The 27,849-nt window shown below is 36.2% G+C and overlaps 1 protein-coding gene across 2 annotated transcripts; it reads right to left on the reverse strand.

Annotated features, from left to right (window-relative positions):
• Positions 1-5,831: 5,831 nt before the first annotated feature.
• On the reverse strand, positions 5,832-9,848 carry LOC115962914 (putative receptor-like protein kinase At4g00960). Of its 2 annotated transcripts, none has more exons than XM_031081792.1 (7): positions 8,745-9,848; positions 8,327-8,449; positions 7,795-7,922; positions 7,390-7,600; positions 7,026-7,263; positions 6,745-6,895; positions 5,832-6,311 (listed from the first exon to the last, which is right to left on the reverse strand). In XM_031081792.1, the coding sequence occupies exons 1-7, from the start codon at positions 9,577-9,579 to the stop codon at positions 5,964-5,966; spliced, it is 2,034 nt and encodes a 677-aa protein (XP_030937652.1). In that variant the 5' UTR covers positions 9,580-9,848; the 3' UTR covers positions 5,832-5,963. The 2 variants fall into 2 exon arrangements, with proteins under 2 accessions (XP_030937652.1, XP_030937651.1); XM_031081791.1 differs by having other exon boundaries at positions 7,390-7,606.
• Positions 9,849-27,849: the final 18,001 nt, after the last annotated feature.

Below are 27,849 nucleotides of genomic sequence, written 5' to 3' on the forward strand. Positions count from 1 at the left end.
AAGAGTGACAGTACTTAACTAGAAAATGCATGACATTTGGATAGAAGTACTGATTTCACAAAATCATAGAGGCTGCATAATGGTATAAACCATAAAGCCTACAAGTAATGAAAACAAACCCTAAAAGCTTACAAAAGCAACATGGGTACAAATCACATTATATTGAATAAAAACTTAAACAATATAAACTAAAAGTGCTTAAAGTTTCTCCCCTTCAAAATGATGAGAAGCTGTGATGCACTAGGAACATATATACTTGTAACCTGAAACACTTGTACAAAATACATTAGACCCTCAAGGTAAAGCAAGTAATAAAAGGACAAGTATAATGTAACAAGTAAATTGCGATCAAGTAAACATGATGTGAAACATGTGAGCAACTTGATCATACACCAAAACAGTCATATAGAAATGACTACAATGATCACATAGCAAAGCAAATGATTATCCGAACATGCAGCCAAAGAAGCACAATAGCATAGGGATATATGCATGTCCAAAGCACAAACATGATGCAATGAGAACAACAAAACATAACTCATAACACCATAAAGCCAACAAGAAAACAAACAAAACAAAGTTTTCTTATGATCTCAATGTCTTCTCCCCCTTGGTATATGCATCTCCCCTATGGAATAACTCTCCCCCTACAAATGTGCATGAAAAATAGAATTTCTCCCCCTAAGGATGTGCACAAGAGTCATATAGAAATGACAAAACACTTCGGTATACTCTCTAGAGTATACTCTCCCCTTTTTTGTTAGGAATAGACAAAGGGTCAAGAAAAAACGAGGGCAAGAGATGAAGGTACGAACAATGCTAATGATGTATGAGGGGTGCAAGATGAATGAGAAAATGAAGCTCAAACCTAAGACAAAGTAACATGTTACAAAGCATAAGGTAAACATGACATGCTAGGATGAAGAAATAAGGTAAAGACCAATGCATGACAAGGGTAGCAAAGATGTGTGCAAGAGGTGGCTAAGTGCAATGCATGACCAATGCATGAAAAATGCACATGTGGGGTAAGGTGTGTTAAATACACAACCAATGAACCAAACATGTTCCTAATGAGGAAACATGAGAAACCCCAAAGTTTGGTACTGATCGGAGTCCAAACAAGCAAGAAAGTGCCTAAGAGACATTTTATCAAACACCTAGCATGCATATCATGAACAATAATGTGAAACAATGCATGAACATCATAAAATCCACCCTTAATACATGTTCTTTTTGCCATAAGGGGCCAACATCCAATGCAAATCAACAAAAGAAACCAAACCCATGAAGAAATTTGACAAAAATTAAGTTTTCCCAACCCCTATGATAAAAATCCCAACCATGAGTACAAAACTCTTCAAAACATAATCCAAGGATCGAAAATAATGAAAAGAATTTGTAATTACCTTAGAAATGTTAATGGAATGAAAAATCATTCAAATTGGTTGAGTTTTGATGAAAAAATATTGAAAGAGGGGGTTTAGAGAAGATGGGAGAGGTTTAAAACAAGTTTCCCACAAAAAGCCCTTTAAAAAGCTATTTATGGGCGTTTCGCGACTGGGCGAGTCGCGAGGTTCAGTCGCGAAAATTTTCGCAAGTCGCGAGTGAGTCGCGAGCAAGCCACGAGTTGCGAGTTTCAGTCGTGAAAATTTTCGCGAGTCGCGAGTGAGTCGCGAGCAAGCCGCGAGTGAGTCGCCAAAAGCTTCTGGATGAGCTCGCGACTGGGGTTTCGCGACTGGCGAGTCGCCAGCTGAGCCGCGAAAAACTCTGACACCTGTTTTTCAATACAGAACATGGTTAAACAATGAAAAATAAAGTAAACACTAAACATGAACACAAAGAGTGATAAAAATCACTTCCAAAAACATATAAAATGATCAAAAATCTTTTTGGATCGAACCATATATGATTGAGCGCACACACATCACATTTAGACAAGTACAATCTAACAAATGAATAAGACATTTATTGAACATTAGGCATGTGTGTTGTGTGTGTGTATCAAATGTGGAATAGTCCTTAGTCTAGAGTGAAGCTTCAATGATCAATTCAATCAAGTCATACACAACTAGTACTAAGTCAAGTGGTTTATCTCAATTATAGAAATGAACATATATGACCTCCCACAAGAAAATGATTACATAAGATTGAAACTTTTCATTTAGCTTCTTTACAATTCATAACATTTGATCATTTTGAATCAAAACATCTCATTTTGAGATTGATGCCTGAAATTTATGATATTTCAATTTGATAAACAAGCCTTTGGCTTTTTAGGCATCATACATTTTCATATAAGTCGCTTTCCCTTTTTCCTAGTCGAATACTAATATGTGCGACGGCTTTTGCAGCTCATTATCTCTTTTCATTTTGAGATTTACATTTATTGAGCTCTTTAAGCAATAAAAATAAAAGAGTGGGAAGAGATATAAGCACAAGTCTACGCATGTATCAAAACCAACATGACTATTGACTAATCATTCATGACAAGCTTGAAGATCGATTTACAACAATCACATAAAGATGTCAAGATTTTTCCCACCAAGATATAAGTGCAAAAATAACAAGCTAAGCTCAAAAATGCACAAAGCCATTTGTACAAAGGTACAAGGCCAAACTCACATGTGATATGTGCTCAAACAAATACGATCAAACTTTTTGAATTTTTCACTTTTTATGTGGTTTTGGATTTTTACTCACACAAAACAGAAACATAAAAGTAAGATAAAAAACGAAACAATGCATAGAAATAAATGCAAGATGCACAAAATGCATGAAGTTATGACATTTAATGCATGAAGGGTCCTATAAAGATTGAAAGAATTAGATCAAGGACCAAAAGAGCAAAAGCTCAACCATAGGAACCCTTCCTCATCCAAACGAAACGATTGTTTGGAATGAGTGTCTCAAGAGAAGTGAGACGAGGGTTGGAAGAATGAGAGCCGGAGATGCACATAGTCAAGGAGTTAAGAGCATTAAACATTTTCTTTAACAACATGCTATTTTCACTCAAAACCGGTTTACTCTTTTTAGCACTTCCAAAAAACTCAAGTTTCTCTTTTCTTTTGATTCTTTTAAAAGCATGAAACTTAGAGCATTGAGGTCTTAGATGACCAAAGGCACCACAATGGTGACAAACAATGTGTTTAGGTCCACTAGGCTTTTTGGGAAGGGATCTAGCAACATGGTTTTGTTCCCTCTTCAACTTATGACATTGAGGTCTTATATGACCAATCACACCACAATGGTGGCAAGTTGGAACAAACTTAGATCCATCCAAAGCCTTAGGTTGAGACCTAAACAGAGGCTGTGACTTAACAGTCTTTCTCTCCACATTTTAATTTCTTTTGTGTGGAGGAACGTACACCGATTTGTCCTTAGAGGTAGAATACACATTAGGCACAAGATCGGGTACCACAACATGATTGCAACACATATTATCATCCATTTTATCAATGGGTTCAGCAATCAAACACTTGGCATGCATCTTAAGAGATTCATTTTCACATTTTAACTCATCAACAAGTTTGTTAGACAAAACAAGTTTAGAATCAAACACTTGGCATGCATCTTAAGAGATTCATTTTCACATTTTAACTCATCAACAAGTTTGTTAGACAAAACAAGTTTAGCATCCAAGTCCATATTCAAACATTCAAACTCTTTCAGTTTTTCAAGAGAAATTTCAGCAAGTTTTTTATATTTCTCAACCAATTTGTTGGATTCATTGAGCTTAGCAATCAAATCATCATTTTCACAAAATAACTTGCTCAAATTCTTTTGAAACTTCTTAGCATTTTTCTTCAAGAGTTTGTCAACAACACCCATAGATTCAAATAACATGTCATCACACTTATGAGGATTAACACTCATAGAGGTATTTTCACAAACACGTGGCATGTTACATTCATCACCAACCAAATCATGCAAAGAGTCATACAAAGCACAATCCATGGCAAATAAACACAAGGGGTCAAGGATCACACTTAGGTATTTAAACCACAACAAGTGTACCCGCTCTGATACCAATTGAAAGTTCAAAAACGTGTATAAACACCCTTGAACGTTTAGACCCCCAAATACAAAATAACCAATTCAAGCTTTATGACAAACAACTAGTGTGCGGAAAATGAACATAAGCTATAAACAGAATTGGAAATCAATCTAAGCCAATTATAAATCACATCCACAGCAGAAAATAAAAGGCAAAGATAAAGGGAAGAGAGATGCAAACACAAGGACAACACACGATGTGTTATTGAAGAGGAAACCGAAGCCCTCGGCGTAAAACCTCTCCGCCGCCCTCCAAGCGGTCAATAATCCACTAGAAAATGTAGTTGGGATACATGAACAGCAATAGACCCTCCAAGCCTAATCTACCCGATGTACCTAAGCCCTCCAAGCTTCTTGCTCCAACGAGGTTGCGCCGAACCTTTTTCTTTTCTAGCTTACCGGATTCCGCTACTAGACCGTAGCATCCGCCATCCTTGGCATCTTCCAATGCTTCCCAAAACTCCAAAAACACTCAACACTCTAAATGGGTGTGGGTAGTGTTTGGATAGAAATCTCCTCTCAATAGGTATGACAATGAGAGAGGGAATGAGAAGAGACTACAAAGGTTTCTCTCTAAGAATGAGTAGCTCTCTCTAATTGGGTGGGTGTTTTGAAGAAACCTCTCTTAGGGTTTTTCTTTCTGAATAGCCACACATATTTTGTGGGAAAGAGGGGTATTTATACTAGTGTGAGAATGGAATGCAAAGAGTCAGTTTTTCCAAAACAGGGCTGACTGGCGACTTGACCTTGCGACTTGACTGAGTCGCGAGCTCAAGCCGCGAGCTAACTGAGTGGCCAGTCTGGATTTTTGTCCTGTAGTGCTCCAGCTGGCATGACTGTTCAGCTCCCCTGCATGCTCTGCACGTGTGCAACTTTTGGCAGCTTGCAAGCCGCGAGCCACCCGCGAGTCCTAGCCGCGAGTCTCTGCTTCACTTCACTGTCTTGAGCATTTCTTCACACTCTCTCACACACTACCCTTACATGATTCCCACCTAAATACAAGGTTTCTAAGTGCTGTATTACAAGCAAATTTGTCATGGAATAAAGCCAACACATGGTTGATTAAATTCAACCTTACACATCTAAATGGAGTAATGTTAAAGATACGCAAATTCTTATTGACTTTATTTTATTTTTCTTTGTTTACTAAAGAGGATAGAGTTATTGATTTTTAAGTAGTTTAACAATAACTTATACCTTTTTTTTTATTTTTTTATTGTTTATCAATAATAGTTTGTTACTTCAATTATTTTGATAATTTTATGAAAAATAAAAACTGTTTCTTTAGAATTATTTCATCTAAGTAAGGCAACAAAATTCAATAAAAAATGGGGACAAGAAGTGAAAAATAGAAAAGTACTCCACTTTTTCCCCCTTTCTTTAGTTTTCCCTCATGTTGCCAAACTTTAAATCTTATGCAAAATCAATGTTCCAACATTACCAATTTTTTTTTTTTTTTTTAGAATCACCAAAATTACTAACTTTGAATTTCAATCCAGTAATACGGAATCATGAAAAAATGCCACTAGCATCCTATATAAGTAAAATATTACAAGACATCACATGACAATATCTTTAATATACATAAAATTAATTTTATATCAAACCCTTTTTTTATAATTCAATTTTATATCATATGATTCAAATAGAAAAATTGAAATTGGAGACAGTAAGATTGGCAAATCATAATGTGGCTTTCTATTTTGTTGAATAAGACTAGAGCTAGAGAAAGAACAAATGGATAAATTAAACCAATTTTCTTTTGGGTCACTAAATAGTTCGGGTTTTGAAAAGAATGCTACCGTTGTTAATGTATCATCAATAACTCATATATTGTTATATTGTGTATTTTTCAATTAAAATAAATAAATTAGGAAAATAGTAATATTACATTTCAAATTCATTAAACATTAGCGAGGATATAACTCTGTGATTGACACCTCATTTATCGAAGCTTGGACAGAGCTACTTTTAGATTGATTTGACTTTGTCACCCTTGAATCATGCTCCCATTGCAAGCAAATGTTTGATTCAGTACCACTGTTCAATAAAAATGCAGGTTCTGAAGGTATTGGTAGAGAAATAGAGTAGCTATTAAGCATGAGAACAACAGACGTCATAGTTGGTCTATGAGCTACGTTTTCTTGAACACATAGTAATCCAATGTGAATACATCTCATTATTTCGGTTGTCGAACCTGCCTTCAACGTGGGATCTACAAGATTTGAAACTATACCCTGTTTCCAATTTTTCCATGCCTGCAAGATAATTTAAACTGACTAATTTAGTATTCAAGAAAACATTATTTTATTGTGTTTTAAAAAGAAATGTATTTGGGCTACACAACTTGATGCATTTCTTCATTTCCTTTAACCTCTTCATCCTTCATTTGTGCTAGATTCCTATGTATTTGGTATAAAGCCAACTAGCTATACAAGCTACATCAATAATTTGTAACTTCATGGACAATATTAGTGCCATACTAATAGGTACAGGCCAACGGGTAGAATACTTGATACTCCACATCCTAAAGATAAAAGGGTATTGTTTCAAATTTTTTCCACTCTGTTGAGCCATTTAATCCCCTCACCCCCACCCCACCACATGGTGGTATTTGAACATTTAGTCCGACCTACCACTCTATACTTATGGGGTGTATGTGCCATTAGACCCAAAAATAAAAATACTTACATAGCTTAGAAGGCTCTCAATATTCTCTCCATTTTGGAAGGAGTTATTCTTTCGTCCACTTATTATCTCTAACACTAACACACCAAAGCTAAAGACATCAGACTTTACTGAGAATTGTCCATGCATTGCATACTCTGGAGGCATATATCCACTGCACATTCACAATTATTTTCAGCAATACTTATTAGCCTTTCATATTGTATCGTTTGATACAATGTAAACATAAAGTATACCTATGTAAGATACTAGATTGTCAAAAAAAAAAAAAGTTTGATACTTACTAGGTCCCCACAATTCTACTGGTACTGCCTTCGCTTTGATTAAGTTCAAACAATCTTGCCATACCAAAATCTGAAATTTTTGAATTCATTTCAGAATCTAACAGGATATTGCTTGCTTTGAGATCCCGATGAATAATACGAAGTCGAGAGTCTTCATGAAGGTAGAGAAGACCTCGTGCAATACCTCCTATGATATTGTAGCGTCTTGCCCAATCTAGTTGTACACACTTGATTGGATCTACATAGTCAATCAAATATATTTTATTGGACTAAATTGTGAAGGAAATCTATCGACAAAAGACAAGTAATCAAAATAAATTACAATGAATATAATTTTGAAATAAAGGAAGAAGTAAAATCATACCAAAAATGAAGTTATCAAGACTTCCATTGGGCATAAACTCATAAATTAGAAGCTTTTCAATTCCTTCCAAGCAAAATCCTAGAAGTCTAACTAAATTTCGGTGTTGAAGCTTGGCCACTAACAAAACTTCGTTCTTAAATTCAAGATCTCCTTGACCAGAATTTTTTGAAAGCCTTTTCACAGCAATAACTTGTCCATCGGAGAGTTTACCCTGAAACTGTATTAGATTAGAACATATTTAGCCCTTTGGACTTAACATGTGCACCATGACTACAAACTTTTCCAATTTGGGGTGGGGGAGGGGGTGGGAGGGAAAGTTTCTGAATCAATATCCTATTTCAATCATGAGGCTGGTCCTGCCCATTAAATTATCCTTTTTAAGGTTATTGATAATGTTTGATTTACCTTGTAAACAACACCAAATCCACCTTGTCCAAGCTTATTTGCATCAGAAAAGTCATCTGTTGCAACTTTAATAGTGCCAAAGCCTAACTGCAAAGATTCCACACTTCTAATCTCATCCACAGATTCGCCTGAACGAGACGTTAGTGCATTAGTTAAAACCAGCACAATTAAAATACGTATCATAGTATATAATAACTTTTTGTTTGCTTTAGTGCAAGTCAATTTATTGATGGAACACATTGATTATTTTTAATTTGTAGTAGGTAAGTCATTTTATGAAAAATAATAAAGAAAAAAATAATCCCCAAAGTATGCCGTGTTTTACGTTAATACTTACTGGGAAATTTGTCCTCATAGGCTCATAATATAGGTGGAATTTTTTACTCCCACAAATATCACACATACCTGAGAACTTTAGGAAGCACTACATCTATGTAACCAAGCCCATAATTTCTGACATTTTTTGTTATTATCTTTGCAATAATTCAAATTTTGGGCTAACAAAAAGAAATAAATGAATTATTTTACTTACTTTGTGGTTTCTCCCTTGGTTTCCTGACTCTTAAGTAGATGCAGAAGGAGATTATAATTAGTACCACAAAAGAAATAATGGGTCCAACTATTATGATTGTTCGAGATTTGTTACTCTCCTTTCCTGCAAAAACCAGAAATATGTTTACTTAAAAAATTCTGACAGATATATGTTAAAAGTTTCAAATGGATACATGGAAAGAGTCACAAAATTAAAATTAGTTTCGAAACTTGAGAATTGATAGGGAAAGTAATAAGGACCCCTTTATAAAGAGTAGTAAGCTTTTGACCTTATTTGCTTCTATACAGCTTTTTAAAGTCTTTTTTTTTTCTTTAATCAACATTCAGCAAAGCAAATAAGTATTCACCAAAAGGTTGCATCCAAATGGATTACATTTTAAGCTTAATGGCATTGGTACCTTTTGCAGCAGGGGTGTTGTTTGATGCTGGAGGAGATACTGATGGTACTGGAGGCGGTGGTGGAGACAGTGATGGTGATGATGCATTATAAGCTGTGGCATTATAGAAGCTAAAGACCTCAAACCTTAAATTACAGCTGGGTCTGACAACTCTCCCACCTTGCCTCCCCTCACAACATTGTGGTATACCTCCCATAGCCCCAACCAAGCAATCACTGCAATTTTGCTCAGACAAATCAGGTGTGCATTGCACAAGTGAATATAGTGTTTGGAGGTTCGGTGCTGTTGTATTTCCCACTGCAAACTTAAGAAGAGAACCACCTGCTGCAGCTTGACCAATTTGGCTATTCAACAAGGTCTTCAGGTTCTGACGGAACTGATCATAATTGGCTGCTACGTTATTATCGTTTGCCCCCGAGAAAGTAGGGCTATCTGCCACGATGCCAAATATGTTGCGAAATGAGTAGCGTAACATGCAATAGTCATACCATATTATTGCTTCCTTCTGATTGGGACAAAGCAGAGTGAGAAGATTTTTAACTTCATTGAGGCAACTAGCGCAGATATCTGGGTTGACATCTCCTCTACAAAGTCCAAGTGAATAAACTTGGTCAGGGCTTTTGCCATAAGAAAAATTGTAGAACCCATAGTCAATTTTAGTGTTGGAAGAGAGGAAGGAGAGGAGATGATTGAGGTTTGCTTTGTAGGTACTGTTGCTTGTGTAGTTACCATTGTCTGAACAATTATTGTATAGGATGTCTTTCTGAGCAAAGGCTTGAGAAATCAGTATGCAAATGGAAAAGAGGAAGACAAGTCTTGAAGAAACCATTGCCATGTGTTTAAGGCAAGACTTGGGATAAGAAACTTATCATTTAGGCTTTTGGAGAGAGGGGTGAACTAGTGGACTGAGTAAAGACTTTGAAGAAAAGGAAGTCCATGATTTTTTTTTGAAACATTCAACCATTTGTTTCTCGATGCTTTTCTGCCAAACTAACGTGTCCAATTTTTCTATGTAATTATGAGTGCAAGACTGTAAGGGCATTAGAAGAATTGACCAACAGCGTAAGTCCTTTCGGAACGTTTATAATGAACAATATTCCACAGCTAGATATAACCTTTATTTTTTATTTATTTATTTTTTTTTTGGTACAGGGGATAATTACTAGTAAAGCTTTTACATGTTTTCTTTGCCCTAATAAAATAGTCAGTCTTTAATAAAATAAAAATTATAAGTTTGTTAGAACTTTTGGGAATTCAGGTCTTGCGTGCACCACTTGGCACCTTCATTGCCACTTGACTTGGTAGGGACTGGCAAAAATAGTCAGTCAACAATACAGGTTAATTTATTGGGACCAGTGGACTCCCATCCCATTCAACACGGCCCATGGAATGTCATCTAAGAGAATCAACAAGATACAATAAATAATGGGAGCAAAAGAAAAAAGAAATAGTAAGTTAAGCAAAACATTATCTAATTTAAAACATTGCACGGAATTTCTAAAACTTTTCTAATTTGATATTTTTCAATTTTTTTGTGTTTAAATCCCTCTCTCCTAACTAGGGCTATCCACAGGTTAGGTCATCGAGTTTGCTCAACCCTTGGATCCGACCTGATTGGGAGGAACATTTCTCAACCCACCTTTGATTGAAAAAGTTGATTGGATTAGATAGATCAAGCCTTCGAATGGTAGGAGTCAGTCTAGTTGGTGTTGTAGATCTAAAAAACAATGACAATCTGGTAAGATAAAGGTGAAAATCTAGTGAAATTTCACTAGATCTTGCGAAAATATCACCAGATCTACTAAGATATTGCTAGATTCAATAGAAATTTAGCGAATCTAGTTGAGATCTTGCTAGAAATGGCTAATAGCTCACTAGATTTGGCAAATCTCGCCGAAAAAAGGTCTCCTAAACGATTAGTTTAAGTTTTTTAAGTTTTAGGGGAGGAGATCCACAACTGACCCATGAGCATCAGTTTGTGTAGAAAGAAACCCATTGCCAATTGCCAGAGTAGTCAGGTAGGGGTGGCAGTCGACTGGATCCAGTTGGATTTTTTCAGGTAAGTCAGGTCTGTGGGTGAGCTAGACAACTATTCCCCCAACTATTGTACTATATAAAAAATAAGAAAAACAAAAGGAAATGCCTTGAATTTTTTTAATATATTTTATAACTCATAAAAAAATCTATTAGGCATGATTCTAACATTTGTATCACAATCATAACATTTAGTTTTAAAATGATGTGTGAATATATAAATCAATAACTACTTCATTTATAAAAAATAAATAAAAATATGACTAACTACCTTATTTTCTATAGAGTAATATAGAAGGAACAAATTTGCATACTCTACCAAAATACTTTAAACAAAACTCATCAAGGCATCTTAATGTGAAACAGAAATATAAGATTGCATACATTAAATATAAGAAACATGTGTGCAACAAAAGAAAAGAAACAACACATGCAAAGATAGGTGAAAGAACTATAATAACAACCTCAAATGTATATAACAATAAGTACAAGCTTTGCTATCACAATATGATCACAAGATCTAAGGTACAAGAACAATGTATCTAAACTAGAAAGAATAGGATACATAAAATCGTCACTACAACCCTTAATATACACACTCCCCCTAACAAAAATCTCCTATACTAACCCTCCCCCTATGAGTATGACTACTCTCATATCCAAAACTACTCCCCATTTTTGTCACGAGTGACAAAGGGTAAGAGTATCAAGTAGAAATCTCGTCAGTACTGGAAGAGCTAGCATCTCCATCCGCATCATCATCATCGTTGTTAGGTTCTAAAGTTTAGGATTTTATGTATTTAGAACTCTAATTGTATTGTTGGCAAACCATGATCAAAACAATGTGTTTAGAAGTGTTTAAGTCTAGCTCAAAGTTGTGATTTTATGTAAAGTTGGAATCAAGTTAAAGCAGGAAGCATTGTGCCTTTCGGCCTGGCTCGATCGATCGAAGCTCGGGCAGAATGCTTTTCTGCAGATTCGTCCAACTCAGCCCTAGTTGTTTTAAAACGTTTTTAGGGTTTCTTATTTGTCCTAAGTATAAAAGGAAAACCCTAGCCACGTTTTAGTGTTGCTCATATTTGCGGTTTGTGTAAATCTCTTGTGAGATCTAGAGGAGCTTTCCTTTACACAAACTTAGGGTTTTCAATGAGAAGATTTATCTACGCCTTGATGATCAATTCAGTTGCTGCCATTGAAATTTAAAGAAAACACAAGCGGGTGTGCTTGTATCTGGTGGTGAATTCAAGAAAGAAGGAGTCCGTGGATTCGGAGCTTGCACATGGTCGTGTCAGTAAGTTCTACTGGTTGGTAGTAATAAGAAGTCGAGCATGGGGGCTTGTAAGTCTTATTGTATGAACTTCGATTCTTTCAAGATAGTGGATTCAAGTTTACCTTGAGGATAGCTAGGTCAAATCCTCCCAAGTTTTTACCTGTTTGGTTTCCTGGGTGATCATATCTTGTATTATTTATTTTCCGCTGCTTTGCATGATTTGATCTTTTATATCATGATAACCTAGACTTGTTTAATTGGACTAAGTAACAACTTGGGTAATTACCTAGGTTTAATCAATTGTTTAAGAGGTCTAAAAACTGTCAAGTGGTATCAGAGCAGGTAGCTCTTTTGTTGTTGATCCTTTGATCACTAAGCTGATCCTTGACCCCTGTTGTCATGGAACACGGACACTCTTTAGTTATTCCTCCTCACTTTGATGGGAATAATTATGCTTACTGGAAAGTAAGGATGAAAACATTCCTGAAATCCATTGATGAGAGGGTGTGGAACTCCGTTGAATACGGATGGAAGAAGCCCACTACTCCTGTTAGTGAGTGGGAAGCTTCTCAAAAAGAAGCAGCTTCGTTTAATAGCAAGGCTATGAATGCGATTTTTAACGCTGTTTCTATGGAGGAATTTAAGAGAATCTCGAATGTTGAGATTGCTCATACTGCTTGGAATATCCTCCAGACTGTGCATGAAGGCACAAAGGCTGTCAAAATAAACAAATTGTAGCAATTGACTTCTAAATTTGAAAGCATTAGGATGTTTGATGATGAATCTTTTGATGAATTATATGCTAAATTGAATGATATTGTTAATTCTGCTTTTAACTTGAGTGAAATTTATGATCAACCTAAAATTGTTAGGAAGATTCTTAGATCTTTGACTGAAAACTTTAGACCCAAGGTGACTGCCATTACTGAAAGCAAGGATGTGGACTCCATCCCCATTGATGAACTTGTGGGATCTCTTCAATCCTATGAGTTGGATCTACCCAAAACTACCAAATCCAAATCAATGGCTCTTAAGTCAGTTGATGATGTTGAAGGTGGTGGATTTGATGATGAGCTATCTGCTATAGAGATTGCCTATCTTGCCAAGAACTTTAGAAACTTTCTCAAGAATAGCAATAGAAAGGCAAGAGGCACAAACACTGCTGAACCTAGAAATTTTAGGAAGCATGATTCCACTAAGGTTAACAACAATGATAAACCTAGAGAAAGAGTAGGTCAATCTTCAAACAATTCCATGGGCTCTCAGTGTTTTGGATGTCAAGGGTATAGACACATGAAATATGAATATCCAACCTATTTGAAGTCTAAGGGTAAGGCTATAGCTGTAACTCTTAGTGATGGTGAAGTTTCCGATCATGAGTCTGATTGTGATGAGGATGGAAACTTCATTGCTTTCACCGTTACTGCTGTAGTTGATGAGAGCATATCTGTTGAAGAGAACCCTTCTGATGGGGAACTCTCTGAAGATGCAGATCTTCAAGAGACCTATAATAAACTTTGCAAAGTTGCTGCAAAGGATGCTATGAATGTTAAACTTGGCCTGAAGAAAATTGAATCTCTTGAGCTTGAAAAGAAAAATTTACTTGTTAAATTGTTTGATGCTAATGATCTTTTGAACAATGTGAAAACTGAAAACATGTTTTTGCTTGATAAAGTTAAATCTTTGGAACTTGATTTATTTGTTGCTAGATCTGCTAGTTCTAAACTTGATCAAATGCTGAGTGTTCAAAAGTCGTCTTCTGACAAAACTGGATTAGGTTATGTTGATAGCATCTCTGTGTCCGCTCCCCATTCCACAAAGTTTATTCCTTCATCTTCTTCTTCTGAACCTTCAGTGAGTGAGATAGTGAGTGAAACTGTCAAACCCCCTGTGAGTGAGGTTGTTAAACCCTTAGAAGATTCATCATTTAGGAAGATTAGGGTTGATCTGAAAGAATCTAAGCCTAAGAAGCCTACCCTATCTAAGGACAAGACATATGATAAACCTGCATGAGTTTGTCACTTTTGTGGAAAGACTGGACACATCCGTCCAAATTGCTACAAGCTGCAAGCTGCTAAGAGAGCAAATAAACCAAAAGTACCTGTGCCTCAAGCACTTGATCCTATGGTACTTATTGATGATTTGGTAAATGCTTTAAACCTTTATTCCAATCCTGGAGTTGGTAATCATTCTCAAGTGAATAAGAACTCCAATACTCGTGGTGCATCTAAAAGGTTTTGGATGCAAAAGACTCGACCTAACTGAGTCTTTCTGACATGGTCCTTGTACTTCATTTGCTCTACCCTTTGTGACCATTGTTCTTTGGTTTTGTGTTGGTTTTTTTTTTTTTTTTTTTTTTTTTTTTTTTTTTTTTTTTTGTTTCTAGGATTTGCATAGCATAACATTCATGCATTTCATGCTAGGTGTTTTTTATTTTTATTAAAATAAAAAAAAGGAAGAAAAAGAAAGCACATTTTGTTTTGCACTATTCTTCTTGGTTTTTGAGAACAAGGTTGGTCAATTTATTTTCACATAACATGTCTTTTGTACCTTGTTTAGCTTTGATGAGCTTATTTATTGCACTTTACTAGTTGAAACTTTGTAGTGCATGTTGTGTGGGAAAGATGTTTATGGTTTTTGATTACTATGTCTTAATCTTGAAGTCACATGTTTTTAAAGGTTGGACTTGAACTTTTAGAGAAAGACATAAATAACCATCTCACCACTGTTCACTAGCCAATCACGAACACCTTAGTGCATATCATAAGATTTTGTGCTCGAGAAAGTGTAACACATGCACAAAAAGAACATAAGGTGAAGTCTCGGGTTAAATTGCTTAATTCTTAAAATCAAAATTGGTGTGTACTATTAGGCTTGATGCCAAACTCACATAACTTAAAATTGGAATGTATATTATGAGGCATAAATACAAGAAACTTCCATGATTGCAAGTTTATGATCTAAGAGATGTGGGAGTTATATGATGTAACTCTTTAGGTGATAGTCTCTTTTAAATTCTTTGTGATGAATTTTGTAGACTTTGTGATTGATTGCTATTCACATATCACCTCACATGTATCTCAAGTTTTTGCTAGTTGCACACACTACACGAGTTACTCTTTGCTAAACATTGTACATGTTATTGTGTGTGTTTATGGTCTGACCAACCAAGTTTTGCAAATACTTTGAATTATGTGCAAACTTAATTTGTTGCTTGAAAATTTGTGGAGAATGCAAGAAATTTTGTTTTTGGGAATTTTGGGCTTAAAATCCTAGATTTGAAAATCATATCATCCCACACTCATGCATTTTTGTTCTTAAATTTCAATGCTTTGAGTTAAATTAACTTGTTTTTCAAAAATTGTGTTTTTCCTCAAAAATATGGTGAGCCTCTACCTAATTCGATCAGTCCATTCTGTTTTTCGACCGATCGAAATTTTTTAAAATTTGAGAGAGAGAGTCTCTGTCTGTTTCGATCGATCGAGGCTGATTTTTGACCGATCTAAACTCGTGAATCAGGTTTTTAAAAAAGACAGATTGGACATTTTCAACTTACTTTTTCAAATAGTTTTTCAACTTTTCTCTCTCTCCGCGTTGGCTCTAGGCTCCACCATCCAATTTTTGTCGTTTTCCTTCAAGATTTTTGCAAGGTTTTTGTCCTTGGAGGCTGGTAAGTCCCTTTTGCCCTTCTTTTTCAAGTTTATTTCTTGATTTCATGCATTATCATCGGTATTTTCGGCACTTTCAACATATTGGGGTTTTTGATGATTCGAACCTATTTTGGTGAAATTGATCAATGGGTTTTTGTGCTATGATGCTATAATGATGTTCCCTATAATTTAATTTGATCAATTTTGTGGTTTTTGAAAAAATGGAAATTCTAGGGTTTTGAATTTGATCCGAATTGGGGATTTTGTCAAATTGGCTTAAATTGATGAAATTGGCTTACTTTTGTTATTATATCAGGTGTAATGATCAATTCGTCAATATTTTTCAAATTGATCAACTGGTTTTCCAAATTTTTGAGGTTTTTGTGTTAAAATCTTAATGTTCAAAGCCAATTTTGTAATTTGAACCTTTTTGACTTAATTCGCTGCATTAGAACATGCATCATGACATTTAAATTTGTTCATGCATCATATAGATTTTTATTCTCTATTCTGTTTTTGTGCTAACTTGCAGTCTGCCCTTGTGGCCTATCTCTTCTTTAGGATAGCGTGTCATTCCTTGTGGCCTATCTCTCACTTCCACACCATCCCTTTAGAGCGATGTGTGTTTTTGTATGCCTTTGTTTCTGGAGCGTCTATTAATTTTCCTCACTTGTTCCTTCATTCTTTGAACGAGGTTCATAGGAGTTTTGCCATAGGGCATGCACTGATTCATCCTATTTTCATTCATAGGATTTTGCTCTTCTTAGGTCTAGATGGTTTTCCGTCTGGTGAGCCTGTTCATGTGATTGCTTCCATAGGTGCCACCTTTCTTCGTCAGAGGGCTGCTCAGTTGAAAGTTGCTCCTTCTCGTCCTAGAGGTGCGTCATCTAGTGGTGTTCCCCCTCCTTCCTCTTCTACAGGCACTGCTGCTGCTGAGACTTCAGGTGCTGCTGCTGATGCTGATGTTCCTCCACCGACTGCTACGGATGATTCAGACATTCGTCGCACGTTGGATCATGTCTTGACTGTTCAGGCGGCTCAAGGACAGATTTTGGTGGACGTGCTCGATGAGATCTGTGCCTTGCGTGCGGAGTTGGTGCAGTTTAGACCACCTCCCTTTTGATGATGGATATCTTGTTTGCCCTTTGGTATTCCGTCACAAAAAGGGGGAGTACTTTGTACGGTTTTTGTTTTCAGGGGGAGTTTATTTTGTTTTTGGTTGGAGCTTGTGGAGTTTAGATTGTATCTAAGTGCTTCACTTTGTACTTATGCATTTTTAGCTCTTACCTTGTTTTTGATGGGATATTCTTGATAGGGGGAGTTTTATGTTTTGTTGGTACTTTATTTGTTTCTTGTTTCAAACTGCTTATTGATTTATATTTATGAGTTATTCATTGATATATGTCTTTATTTGTGTGTTGTTTGAAATCAAGAAGTTATTTTGTTTACTTGTATTGTTTCCAAACTTGCGGTTATGCATTTTGTTTAGTGTTTCAGGAAATATGCAGGTTGATTTAATTGAGCTGCTGTCTAAACTTGCAACTGATAGATAGTAGTTAGCATTGAATTTTTTGTATGAGCATTATTTTGTAAAGGGCTTTTTATTTTATAAACTTTGAGCTTCTAAGTTGTGTTTTGTCACGGATTGCTAAAGGGGGAGTTTGTTAGGTTCTAAAGTTTAGGATTTTATATATTTAGAACTCTAATTGTATTGTTGGCAAACCATGATCAAAACAATGTGTTTAGAAGTGTTTAAGTCTAGCTCAAAGTTGTGATTTTATGTAAAGTTGGAATCGAGTTAAAGTAGGAAGCATTGTGCCTTTCGGCCTGGCTCGATCGATCGAAGCTCGGGCAGAATGCTTTTCTGTAGATTCGTCCAACTCAGCCCTAGTTGTTTTAAAACGTTTTTAGGGTTTCTTATTTGTCCTAAGTATAAAAGGCAAACCTTAGCCACGTTTTAGTGTTGCTCATATTTGCGGTTTGTGTAAATCTCTTGTGAGATCTAGAGGAGCTTTCCTTTACACAAACTTAGGGTTTTCAAGGAGAAGATTTATCTACGCCTTGATGATCAATTCAATTGCTGCCATTGAAGCTTAAAGAAAACACAAGCGAGTGTGCTTGTATCTGGTGGTGAATCCAAGAAAGAAGAAGTCCGTGGATTCGGAGCTTGCACGTGGTTGTGTCAGTAAGTTCTACTGGTTGGTAGCAATAAGAAGTCGAGCGTGGGGGCTTGTAAGTCTTATTGTATGAACTTCGATTCTTTCAAGATAGTGGATTCAAGTTTACCTTGAGGATAGCTAGGTCAAATTCTCCTCAGGTTTTTACCGGTTTGGTTTCCTGGTTGATCATATCTTGTGTTATTTATTTTTCGCTGCTTTGCATGATTTGATCTTTTATATTGTGATAACCTAGACTTGTTTAATTGGATTAAGTAACAACTTGGCTAATTACCTAGGTTTAATCAATTGTTTAAGGGGTCTAAAAACTGTCAATCGTTGTCAGAGTTATCATCTTCCTTGGATGCCTCGTTGTCCTTGGATGCCTTAAGAGGAGGAGAAGGAGACTCCACAAAGCCACCAAGGCGAGCTTGCCGTCTGGCAATATGACCAACATGGGTGTTCACCTGACACAACTCATCACTGAGAGTGTCGAGGCAAGCATCCATGGATTGAAGCTGCGCCATGATCGCATCTAGAGTCACACCACTCGTAGAGGAAGAAGGAGCGAAGGTGGATGAAGTTGAAGGAGTGGGAGGAGTTGCCGATCTGGACCGCCTCGTAAATAGCTACGTCTCGCTCCGTTTAACGATAGCAGTGTCTATGGCACACATGACATGGAAGTGGTCGGCCACGGGAAAGGGAACAGAAAAATGGTGTAGAATCCTCATAATAGCTGAAGGGAAGATGAGCTTATCATGGGTCGCCATATCCCTATATATATCTATGATGGAAAGAATAAAATAGGACGGAAAATCTATAGTGAGATGCTCTAACAAAGAAAGAAAAAATTGAGCACGGGGCTCGATAATAAAATTATAATGAGATAAAGGAAACAAAACAAAGGTCATAACCATGTTAAGAAACCGAGACCCTTTAGAAAAGGCCGTACAAGGAGTGAACTAACGATCACCCCAATCAGTGGGATGCTCACAAAAAGCAGATATAAGCTCATCTTTGGACACAGTCTTAAGACGCTCACAATCGGGGTAGTCAGGATGTGCTACCTTCGAGACGTGGAGCACATCGAATACAATATCTGGAGTGACCACAATGCACGTACCTCAAACGCGAGTAACAAAAAGAGGTATTGAATAATCAAATCCATGCATGTTGGAGTAAAACTCCTGGATCAGCACGAATGGACAAGTGACCGGGATGTCAGACAGTGACTCCTAACCCTTACTGTGAATGAAGGTGGGTAGGTCAGTGTTGGAGAAGTCTGACAAAATGACTTGGCGTTCTGAATGAACGCCTCGTCTAGAAAAGTTCTCAGAGAAGTCCAATTTGGACTTCTCATCATGGAACCGGATGTAAGAGGGAGAAGGGTTAGAAGAAGTGGATGCCTAGGAAGGAAGAGGGGATCAGGGACGGAGTATTTTTACGTTTAGGTGCAATGACACAACTAACATAAACTAGAGAGAGAGGGAGAAAGAGACACGTAGAAAAGCACCAAAGCAATCAATATATAAGAATATAGAGAATGTAAGGTACGTATGCATGAGCATGTGATATGCAATAGTAAAAACATCATGGGCTCAGCCCAATCCAATCCTACCAGCACACATGTTTGCAACAAAGTAAACACACATCTAAGAATGCATGAAACAGTGTTATAATGCAAGTGAGATATAATGCATGATGTTTTAAAAAAAAAAAAAAAAAAACAGCACCCATCCCAAAAATTTCACAAAAACTTCATCAATTTTGAAAAACCCCAAAATTTTCAAAAAATCCCAAAAAGTTAGGTCAAATGCATGAAAAAGAACAATTAGGACCCTTACCAAGTGAAGAAAAACTTGATCTAGGCCGAAAAATCCTTGAGGATGAAGTTTGGAGTGAGAAAGAGTGCTTTTGGGAGGTGAAGAGGTAATAGCAGTCGAGAGAGATCGAGAGAAATGAGATCTGAATTGCGCTGACCCTATATATAGAAGCTCAGTAATTCTTGACAGATCGAGAGGTGTCAAGAGGTGTCAAGGTTTAAAACTTCGATAGATTTAGCTATCGAGAAGGTGTCCACAACAAAAACAAGCTCGATGGATCGAGGTAGTTGTCGAGAGCTATCGAGCGGACAGAAAGTCTCTCGATGGATCGAGGAGCTATTGAGATTGCGATAAAAAGAAGTTGAAGAGCTCGATAGATAAGCTAGGTATCGAAAGGTGTTGAGGAGCTGTTGAGGAGCTGTCGAGGTTGCTTAAAAATAGTTTTTTTTTTTTTTTTTTTTTTCAAAAAAGAGAAAAACACAGACATGAATGCAATCGAACAACAACTCAACCAAAGATTCAAACAACATTTTAAGCTCTCAACAATAAAAATGATAGGAAATTAGATCCCAAAACACACATACACACACACTAAGCAAGACTAACCAATTTTATATTTCAAAAACAAGTTAAGACAGTTTAGTGAGCATACATTAACACATGTATTCCTTGTGATGGCCAAATCACATTGCACCTGCACATGTATCAAAAGTAGTCAAGAATATTGCGTGTTATATGTGAAAAACATCGCAAGATTGCATAAGTGTCTACATTTTATGATGATTTGAGATATGAGATATGAGAAAATCACTTTAACTCACACACAATCATAACTGTTTGATGGGGACTATCACCTTCGAGGTACATCTTATAACTCCCACATCTCCTTGAATACACGCTTGCAATCATATTTAAAACATTTTGATTCTTTTTGCTTTTTATTTTTCTTATTTTTCTTTTAAGCAGATCATGCATGGGCATATAAGAGAGAGAAAAGAAATACCCAATGATGTTAAGCATTTGACATTGCACTTTTGCTATGCCAAAGCATACAGATGTCATTTCATGATTGGCGGGCAACAGTGGTGAGATGGTTATTTATGCCTTTCTCTTAGGTTATCTAGTCATTCCCATCAAAAAGAGTGATATGAGTATTACGTATAAGAGATTACTTAATCTTACTCATCACAAACATGAGCCACAAAACTCACTTGCTTAGTTGTGCATAGAGATGCTCATCTAAGTTACAAGAGATACAAAGTTTAGAAAAATATATTTAAATGACCATCCAAGGTTCACAAGTACCAATGTACACAAACACACACTATTTTTGTATTTTTTAATTTTTAATTTTTATTTTTATATAAAAAAAATAAACCAAACTGAAAAAAAAAAAGAAAAAAAAAAAGAAAAGAAAAAAAGAAGCAATGCATAAAACTAGACTGACTCAAAACAGTAAAGCTAAACACACAAGTAATCCAAAACAAAAACAAGAAGGGGAGAGAGAGAAGAAGTGACAGAATCACTTGGAGCTCTTTTCCTTCCACACCTTGGAAGAACCTTTCCGTTTAGCAAACCCTTGATACGGTGGTGAGGGGGAAGAATTAAAACCGTTCAAGTTCGAAAGGAAAATGAGAGCTTTGAGAAGATCTCCAAGAGGAGCAAAAGAGGATGGAAACTAATTCTGATCTCCTAACGCGATCATGCTATTGCTCTTTTGAGTGGCTAACCACTTGTAGTAATTTGGTCGAGTATGTTCAGCTGCTCCACAGTGATGACAGAAATGCTACTTTTTCTGCTTAGACTTTTGAGAGTTTCCCTTCTTAGCCCTAGGGTTCTTAATCTCTTTCTTATCAAGCTTAGGGGGTGCTCCTAGATAGATTTACCCTTGTCTACGTTCTCACTAGCTAATTCATTCTTAACATCATTATTCTCAGTTTCAACATTATTAGTAGGAGGAACAAAAACAGGTTTACTAGTGGAAGCAATACTAGGAGAAGAGAAATCATACCCTAAACCGGTTCAATCTAAAGATGATTTCTGAAGACTGAGCATCTCGTCGAGCTTAGCGCTTGAATTCCTTTCCAGCTGAGCTCTGACTTGGAACAGTTCTGCTTCAAGCTTCTTGGTCTTCTCAGCCAAGAAATTATTCTCAAATCTCAGTGCTCCAATAGTCTAATTTGCTTCATTAAACTTTGTAGAAATTTCTTCTCGCTCAAGCTCCACATCACTAAGCTTCTTGTTGGTCAACCTATACAACTTCTCATGCTTTTTTGAGACCTTGTATAACTTTGCATAGGTGTGGATGTCATCTTGCTCATCCATCTTTTCAAACTTAGACTCCACCAATTCTTCTTCTTCGTCCACATCTTCAACAATCCCTTCAGTAGGATTTATAGTGGCAGTGAAGGCATTTAGGATTTCATCATCCTTATTATCGAACTAATCCTCAGGTTCAATGTCGCTCAAGGTAGCAGCAAGTACCTTGGTTTTTCCAATGATCTTGAGATAAGTAGGGTACTCTTGTTTCATGTGACCAAAGCCTTGACACCCAAAGAATTTTGGTCTTGAGGGTATAGTGTACTGACCACCATCCCTAGCATCCTTTTTCCTTTTGTCTTGGTTCTTAGATTGAGAAGAATTTAACTGTCTATGGTCCTTGTCGAAGCCCTTTGCATTTGCATTCTTCATGAACTTCTTGAATTGCCTGGTGATGTAGGATTTCATTTTAGAATCTTCATTGTCAGAAGACTCATCTGTGTCATTGTTCTTGGCCTTTAGTGCCAGGCTCTTGCTCTTGCTTGATTTCCCGATCCTTGTCAAACCCAACTCATAGGTCTGCTGATTGCCAACCAATTGTGTCAAAGGAATTTTGTCAATATCCTTTGATTCCTCAATCGTGATGATCTTGGCATGGAATCTCTCGGATAGAGATTTGAGCACCTTTCTCTCAATCTTGGGTTCAGGAATAGTTTCCCTAAAATTAAAAGCTGAGTTCACTATGTCCTTGAGCTTGGCATAGAACTCATCGAATGACTCATCCTCCTCCATCTTGATCTCTACAAAGCTCGTAGTAAGCCTTTGAAGCTTTGAATCCTTAATAGCCATAGTTCCTTCATAGGTTATCTGGAGAATGATCCATGCTTCCTTAGCAGTTTTAGTGGAGGATATCTTCTTGAATTCCTCATTAGTGACTGCACTGAATATAGCATTCAATGCCCTGTTTTTGAAGTTTGCTGCCTTGATCTTTCCATCATCCCGGTCAGCCGACGCTTCTGTAGGCTTGGTCCAACCTATCTCCATAACTTGCCACAATTTCTCATCTAAAGACTGCAAGAAAGCTCGTATACGTACTTGCCAGTATGCATAGTTAGTGCCATCAAATAAAGGAGGTATAATAAGAGACTATCCTCTATCCATGACACACAGGGGTCAATGGATCACATAGCAAAGATTAAAACCTAATTAGAGTGTGCCTGCTCTGATACCATTTGATAGGCCAAAAACGTATTGACCCCTTGTGATGAATTAATTAATTAATTTGCCAAGTTTATTATTTAATCAAATTAACAAGCAATGTACGTGTCAGTACAAATAAATCACCAATTAAACTAAGTATGCAACAAAAATTAAATTGACACGGTGATTTGTTTATAAATGGGGAAAACCTATGCGGCAAAAACTCCACCAGGTGATTTTACGATCACCACCCCGAGAATCTACTATTATCAAAACAAGCGGTTATAAGTAAATGAATCCCAGTACCTTATACCAACCTATAGTTGAACCCTTATCCCAATACCCAATTAGACTTGTTCTGTAGTGACAGTCTCTCCTTTTCAATGCACAACTCCCAGTACGTGACTAACCAATTGCGTGGATCCCAGTATGCGACTTGATCACCAACTTGAGAAAGATGTTGGCTGCAAAGTTCTTCTATTCATCACATGATAAAAATCATGAAGTTACTTGCTCACAAAACCCTACGGTGTACAAATACAGTAGTTTCTTGAAGAGAATGAAGAACTAGGGCAAACTAGGTCACGGTCACACCTTTCTTCACACTTGTGGAGTTGTGCTCTTGTGCAACTATGCGTAACCTTTTTCAACCCTTAAAATAATCCTTATATTCATTCAGGGTTGTGAGAAAAGAAAGCCCAAACATACATTCATGGATTGGATGAAAATCAGCTTGAAAAACTGAGTTTTATAAACCTCGATAGATAGCCATCTATCTAGCTAACTGTCGAGCCACGGGCTTCAACAGTTTTTAAACCTTTATAGATGCTAGTTGTCAAGTTTTAAAATCCTACACTTTCTGACTTGATTCTTGGACAGACTTGCATGACTTTAACACTTGAACTTGAATCCTTATTTCTTGAAGTATTAAACACATTCTAGATCTACCCAATTACAAGTAAAGTACATTTTGTCAAAGGATTAGGCAATTACATAAAATAGTGACATATGTTCCTAACATGATTCACATATGTCCTAACATATATATATATATATATATATGTAAGGTTGAATTTAATCAACCATTTTTGTTGGCTTTATTCCATACCAATTTGCTTATAATTGAGCATTTAGAAACCCTGTATTTAGGTGGGAATCATGTAAGGGTAGTGTGTGAGAGTGTGTGAAGAAAAGCTCAAGAGTGTGCACTTAAGCAGGGCCTTGCGACTAGATCTCACGACTATCTCGCTATTGGCAAGCAACCAAAGGAGGCACACGTGTGAAGCATGCAGAGGAGTTGAAGAGTCACGCCAGCTGGAGCATTACAAGACAAAACTTCCAGTCTGGCCATTCTGTTAGCTCGCGACTTAGACTTGCGACTTGTTCCAGTTGCGAGTTCAAGTCGCCAACCAGCTCTATTTGTAACAAACCTAACCTTTCACATTCCAAACACACGCCAGTATAAATACCCTTATACCCATGAATTGTAGAGAGTTTCTAGAGAGAATTTTGAGAGAGAAACCCTAAAGAAAAACAAGATTGACTCATCCACAATTTTCATTCTTTGATTCTCCAAATTCCTCTACTCTTCACCCTCTCCATTGTTACATCCTTGAGAGGTTCATTAGCCAAATCCTTATCTCACCATACCCATATTTGTGAAAGGGTTATTTGGTGCTTGGGAAGCAATTTGAAAGGGACCAATTGATATTGGTTGATGCAATGGGCTAATTGCGGAATCCGATAAGTTAAAGAAGACAAAGGTTCGGCGTAACCTCGTTGGAGTAGGAGCTTGAAAGGCTTAGGTACACTGGGTAGATTAGGTTTGGAGGGTCTTTTGCATGCATAAGAGCTGAAGAGTCACACCAGTTGGAGCACTACAGGACAAAACTTCCAGTCTGGCCATTCTGTTAGCTTGCGATTTAGACTCATGACTCGTTCCAGTCGCGAGTTCAAGTCGCCAACCAACTCTGTTTGTAACAAACCTAACCATTCACATTCCAAACACATACCAGTATAAATACCCTTATACCCACGAATTGTAGAGAGCTTCTAGAGAGAATTTTGAGAGAGAAACTCTAAAGAAAAACAAGATTGACTTATCCACAATCTTCATCTTTCGATTCTCCAAATTCCTTTACTCTCACCCTTTCCATTGTTACATCCTTGAGAAGTTCATTAGCCAAATCCTTATCTCACCATACCCATATCCGTGAGAAGGTTATTTGGTGTTTGGAAAGCAATTAGGAAGGGACCAATTGATATTGGTTGATGCAATGGGCTAATTGTGGAATCTGGTAAGCTAGAGAAGACAAAGGTTTGGCGTAACCTCATTGGAGTAGGAGCTTGAAGGGCTTAGGTACACTGGGTAGATTAGGCTTGGAGGGTCTTCTGCTGTTCATGTATCCCAACTTGATTCTCTAGTGGATTATTGACCGCTTGGAGGTCGGTGGAGAGGTTTTACACCGAGGACTTCGGTTTCCTCTTCGATAACACATCACTGTATTGTCTTCGTGTTTGCATCTCTCTTCCCTTTATCTTTGCCATTTAATTACTGCTGTGGTTGTGATTATTTATGATTTAGATTGTTTTATCAATTTTGTTTTAGCTTATGCTCATGTTCCGCACATACATTGTTTGATAATAAGCTTGAATTGGTAATTTGTAAATTAGGAGTCTAAACGTTCATAGGTGTTTTACATGCTATTTGAACATTCAATATATATGTTTGGTTGAAGGGAAGCTGGAGGGAAAGCAAAGGATGGCAAAGGTAGGAAGGAAAAGAAAATTCCTTTATTTTTTTTGGAGAGAAATGGAACGAGGGAAAGGAAACTGCAAAGTTCTCCATAGGGCCAACATTTTCCTTTCCTCTCAAATTGGAAGAAAATAAAGAAAAGAGAGAATCTATACTAGAGCATGAGAAACCAAACACTTCGAACGCAAGGTACTCTCATTTCCTTTTCCTTCTTTTCGTTTCAACCCTTGACTTTTTTTCTTCCCCCCTCCATTTTCAAAACATTAAATCTTTAACCTCATTCAAAATAAATGTTCTAAAATTACTAACTTAGAATTTCAATATAGTAATATGTAACCATGAAAAAGGCTACAACCATCATAAACAAATGAAACATTACATGATATCATACAACCATATCTTGAATATACATCAAATTAATTTTATACAAAATCCAGTAGAATGGTCATCAACTGTTGGGCGTTGTGGAGCATAGTTTGTGTTTGATCCGGATTATGACTTGACCCGAAATAATGTTGTGAGAGACCGCAAAGCTTCCTCAATAAGGAGAGGGTGCTCTCAAAAAAGAGATTCGGGTGCTTGTAAGAGCACCTTTCTTTTCGGGTAAGTGGTGTGGAGTCTCCACTTATTTTTTATACAAAAAAATAAGAAAAAAATAAAATACAAAACACATGATCAAAATTCTTCATTGTCATTGATTGAATAGAAATAAATACAAGCTTGATAAAATGAATCTTACAAGGCTTTGAGTCCTAGTTACAATCTACCAAAAGGATACATGACTTTTTGTCCTAGTTACAATCTACCCAAAGATAAAAGAAAGACAAAGCACTGGTCTACCTATCCAAAAGAACTAAATTCGGAGGCTAGGTTACGGAATGGGAAGGTGTTAGGCACCCATTTCACCCAAACAGTGTCTAGTCTTCTGGACTCTAATGACCAATATACCCTTTATGCATGATATGAATGATATGTTGAACATACATGACAAACATTGACCAAAACTAACTCGCATAAACTTATCTTATGAATGCATCCTCTCTTTAAAAAAAAAAAATTCAGATCTATTTTTGTGAATAAAAAAGTTTGATTTGATTCATTAAAAAAAAAAAAAAAAAAAAAAAAAAAAAAAAAAAAAAAAAAAAAAAAAAAACCAGATCTGTTTTTGTGTAGATAAAAAAAAAATAGTTTTGTGAAGAAAATCATATATGTTTTTGTGTAAATAGAAAGAACAAGATTTTTGTAAAAAATGTCAGATCTCTTTTGGAGGAAAGTAAAAAAAAATGATGGTTTTTATTTCGAAAAATCAGATTTGTTTTGATGAATAAGAAAATTTAGATTTTTAGAGAAAAAATAAAATCAAATCTGTTTTTTATGAATAAAATAAGAAAGAGACTTTTTTAGAAGAGGAATTGCACCCATGAAATAAATCTATGTTACATGCATCAATCAAAAATCATCTCAACTTTTAACTACTTCTTTTAAATTTCAAAATCTGCTATTTTGTGACAAAGAAAATTTTCTTTAAAAAACTTAGATTTGTATCTAATGAAAATAGAGATAAGTTTTGTAAGTAAAAAAATCATATCTGTATTTAATGAAAATACAGATCAGTTTTGATGTGTAAAAAAAATCAAATCTGTATTTAATGAAAATACAGATTAGTTTTGATGTGTTTTGAAAAAATCAGATCTGAAAAATTCAGATTAGTTTTAGTTTTTTTTTTTTAAACTCTTTGTTAATTAGAGATTTTTGAGACTCAAAAGAGAAATCATAAAAACAAAAATACATTAAGAACATGTTTTAAGAAAGGTTTAAACAACACATGGAAATGACATCAGTTTCAAAAATAATAAAAACTTATTCAAGCATCATCAAGTAGAATTAATAAAAAGGAACAGAAAAAGAAAAGAAAAACTTCCTCTTGCGTGAGCATGCTCTTCTTAGTGAGGGAATAT

The sequence above is a fragment of the Quercus lobata genome, chromosome 10 (assembly GCF_001633185.2).
Source record: "Quercus lobata isolate SW786 chromosome 10, ValleyOak3.0 Primary Assembly, whole genome shotgun sequence".
Classification (NCBI taxonomy): Eukaryota; Viridiplantae; Streptophyta; class Magnoliopsida; order Fagales; family Fagaceae; genus Quercus; species Quercus lobata.

What these genes read in the sequence shown, in the direction of transcription:
- LOC115962914 (XM_031081791.1), bottom strand. Translation starts at nt 9,579, where the DNA reads ATGGCAATGGTTTCTTCAAGACTTGTCTTCCTCTTTTCCATTTGCATA. An exon ending in GATTTGGTGTTGTTTACAAG is followed by an intron (nt 7,607 to 7,794) that starts GTAAATCAAACA and finishes AATCTAATACAG; the next exon opens with TTTCAGGGTAAACTCTCCGA. An exon ending in TTGAGAGCCTTCTAAGCTAT is followed by an intron (nt 6,312 to 6,744) that starts GTAAGTATTTTT and finishes ATTATCTTGCAG; the next exon opens with GCATGGAAAAATTGGAAACA.